The following is a 3,655-nucleotide window of genomic DNA, read 5'->3' as shown; positions in this document are numbered from 1 at the left end:
TGTCCAGACTCTCAAAAACAAAACAAAACTGTTGTATGGCCATATATAGCCATGATGTGCCTATATATGGTCATGATGTGCCTATAGCCATGATGTGCCTAAATATGGTCATGATGTGATGTCATCTAGCCATGATGTGCCTATATATGGTCATGATGTGCCTATATATGGTCATGATGTGATGTCATCTAGCCATGATGTGCCTATATATGGTCATGATGTGCCTATATATGGTCATGATGTTATGTCATCTAGCCATGATGTGCCTATATATAGCCATGATGTGCCTAAATATGGTCATGATGTGCCTATATATGGTCATGATATGATGTCATCATGACCATAGGCATGTAACATGTTTGTTTTTTTCTGGATATAGCTTTAAGCTGTTTTCTTTCTTTTAAACTTCAAACCAATGGCCTCCATTTTATAGATGTATTTAGAATGGGACATAGGAAATGAATTACTCAAGGCATGTGAATGTCATGACCACTGACCCTTCAGGGGGCTTAGACTTCTGGCCCTTCTGTGCCCCCCCCCACCAGGGGCCCTAGGTTGCTGCAAGCCTCTATCCATTTAGCTTGCTCATGACCTCTGCTGCTGTGCCCTTCATACATTGGACCAAAGACTTTGAAACACATCATCAATCATCAATCATCATCATCATCATTGTAATCATTCATTCTTTACACATTTATATCATTTACTATTATATTACAATTGAAACAATAAATTACTGATTGTTTTTGTTTGTGTTTTTCAGTTGGTGGACATACCAACAATATTGGAATCCTATAAAACAGTTGATAAGAAAACATTCTTCAAAACTGCAGATATATGTCAGGTAAACTGGTGTTTCATTCACAGTATTTTCATTTATATACGAATTGCACTGTTAGTGGTGGCAGACAGTGTACCTACATATTGATCTGTCAGTGTTGTAATTTCATGCTTTGTATGATAGAAGACTGATAGTCTAAATTCTTTTGTGCTTTGGTAAAATCTTTTCAAGTGGGACAAATTGCTGGGTGGGTCCCTGTTGGCACAGCTTTTGACAGCCATTTTTTAATGTGACATGCCTAAATATGGTCATGATACATTACTTTATGACCATATATAGGCACATCATGGCTATGGGCATACAACATCTTCACACGTCTTTGAATTGTAGATGCTTGGTTGTTCAAATGAAGGGGAAGACCGTGGAAGTGGTCGAGAGGATAAACGTTCTCCACACAAGAACACCGGCAAAGTCAAGAAGAAGTTTCTATGGAACCATGGATGTAAGTTGAAAGCGAAACAAATGATTAATAAACATATACCGTTGTAAAATATATATATTGTTTGGTGTTTGAGGTCGATTATTTTATTCATCTTCAGGAGAAAGATTAATCAGTTTTTTAAATTCATATGTTGTTAAAAATTCATCTGTTTTCACATTTACTATTGAACAATTTCTTTAAATTTCTTCAAATTACCTTTTTTTCAGTAACACCTCCACCAAAGAATGTGAGAAAATTAAGGTTCAGAAAAACAGCCAAGAAATAGGTATGTCTAACTCTGATAACATTTTCTCATACCCGCTGCCATTTGGGGATCGGATACAACACTAGTGACTCGGTAGTCACCAGGCTAGTTACCTAGAGGTAGTGGGTTCGATTCCCACCTGAATTTTTTTCACTAGTATTTGGGAACATACTGAGTATTTGGTACAATAATACATCAGGTAGGGCAAAACATCACTCCTTTGATATTTTCCTAATTCAAAATCACACATTATAATAGCATTTGAAGTACCCACTGCTGCTTGGGGATTGGATTCAACACTAGTCGCTAAGCGCAAGGTCGATAGTCTAGTGGTTATGGCGCTGGTATGTACTGAGTATTCGGTGTGATAATACGTCAGATACGGCAAAATGAGGGCAAAACATTACTACTATAATATTTTGCCATGGTGCTGGATACAAGAATGAATTATCATTAAAGATGGATGTTTTAAATACATTTCAATATTTATTCTTTTACTTTCTTCTTGCAGTACATAGAATCACCAGATATTGAGAAAGAAGTGAAAAGACTACTAAGAATGTCCGTATCCTTTCATCCGATTTATACTATTTTTAGGAATTTTATCTATTGTTTGAATTGTGAGTAGCAGCAGTTATTTAATTAACATTTGAGGCTTGTCATCCTAAAACCAGCAAACTGTCACTAAATGAGTAATTAACAAAGAATGTGCCAGTATTGTGTACTTTAGTACAAAGAAGCTGTAATACTTTTATTCATAACTTTAGTAATAGTGAGTCGATTCCAGGAAACGACCCATCATTTTAAAGATTACAATGTGGAGAATAAGAATATATTAACAAGTCAATTTTTTTTTTTGTGGTCATGGTGCTGGTTTTGTCATGTCATAACATGACAGTCATATTAACTGTCAGTCATATTTTAAAAAAATCCTTAATAATACTTTTTTTTAAATCCTATTCTCAGATACTATGATCATAAAAATTTCTCTCTTGTTCAGTTCTATGTATATAGATTTTTTCTTTGTGTTATTTTTTGGCTAGCTAGGTCCCCATACATGGTTACAATACTTATCTTTTTTTATGGGAAGTGTTGCCTGATAAAGATAACACAAAAAGTGAATTACAAATAGGTATGTTGGTTTTGAATTCTATATTAGTAGGGACCTTAGAGAACAAGGAGTTGCATATTATTGCTATTTATGTCTGTTATCAGTGGTGAATTCAAGGGAGGAGGGTCAAGCCAGCCTGTCCCCCCTCCCTCTAAATTTTGTAAGGTTATAAAAAAAAAACGTGGAGAACAATAGAAAATTATAATCAAATATTAAATCAGAGAGTGTCATTTCCAGCAATCTAGAGGTAGCATAATGGTACAATTTGTTCTGTCAGCCCCATCCATGGTAGACATGAGATCCTATTGACCCTCTGTTTTTAAAGTGCTCCCCTGGGCCCCCCTCTGTTTCAAATTCCTGAATCCACCACTTATAATATAACATCTTGCATTTTACCATCATCTTGCATTTTAACATCATTTTGCATTTTAACATCATTTTGCATTTTAACATCATCTTGCATTTTAACATCATCTTGCATTTTTAATGGCAAAATTGTCATATAAAACCTGATAGTGTGACCAGCACTTAACAAGATAATTTCTTTTCAGATGGCAAGGACTGGAAACAGATCTTTGAAGAGGTTAGTAGCTCAGAGAATGAGGAAGGGAAAGAAGACGTCAACATCATGGAGGTCGGGGATTCCCAGCAAGACATGGAGGAGTTCAAAGTACAAAATGTCACTGCTGCTCTCAAAGGATTAGAAGCGGCTGTAGATCAAGATAACACAATCACAGAAGACAGCATGCAGCAAGAGAGTAAGTTCTGCCCCGCCCCCTTCCATCAGCCCCCCCACTCCATTTCTATACCCCTAGATACACCACTGGTGACATCACAACATGTGACACACCTTTGTTACTGAGAATATAAATATGTTATATGTCAATTTCTTGTTTTAGTCACTGTTAGTCCTTGAGCATATTGCTTATAAAACAGTCTTAACGAGTAGTCTTAACTCCTCGAATAAAGCCGGCTTTATCACGGTTAGACTGCTTTGAGTATTGAAATTCAAACAAG

The 3,655-nt window shown here is 36.0% G+C and overlaps 1 protein-coding gene across 1 annotated transcript; it reads left to right on the top strand.

Moving 5' to 3' along the window:
- Positions 1 to 702: 702 nt before the first annotated feature.
- LOC117121035 lies at positions 703 to 3,396 on the top strand (the record flags this gene model as incomplete). The annotated part of the gene is made up of 4 exons (XM_033266130.1): positions 703 to 844; positions 1,172 to 1,287; positions 1,490 to 1,548; positions 3,190 to 3,396. Coding segments are annotated over exons 2-4 (382 nt in total), but the record flags the coding sequence as incomplete, so codon positions are not given.
- Between the last annotated feature and the right edge of the window lie 259 nt (positions 3,397 to 3,655).

The sequence above is a fragment of the Anneissia japonica genome, unplaced genomic scaffold (assembly GCF_011630105.1).
Source record: "Anneissia japonica isolate Jap-2015-1 unplaced genomic scaffold, ASM1163010v1 scaffold32388_len5007_cov105, whole genome shotgun sequence".
In the NCBI taxonomy this organism is placed as follows: Eukaryota; Metazoa; Echinodermata; class Crinoidea; order Comatulida; family Comatulidae; genus Anneissia; species Anneissia japonica.
The sequence above is the reverse complement of the archived record's forward strand: the minus strand, read 5'-3'. Positions and strand labels throughout refer to the sequence as shown.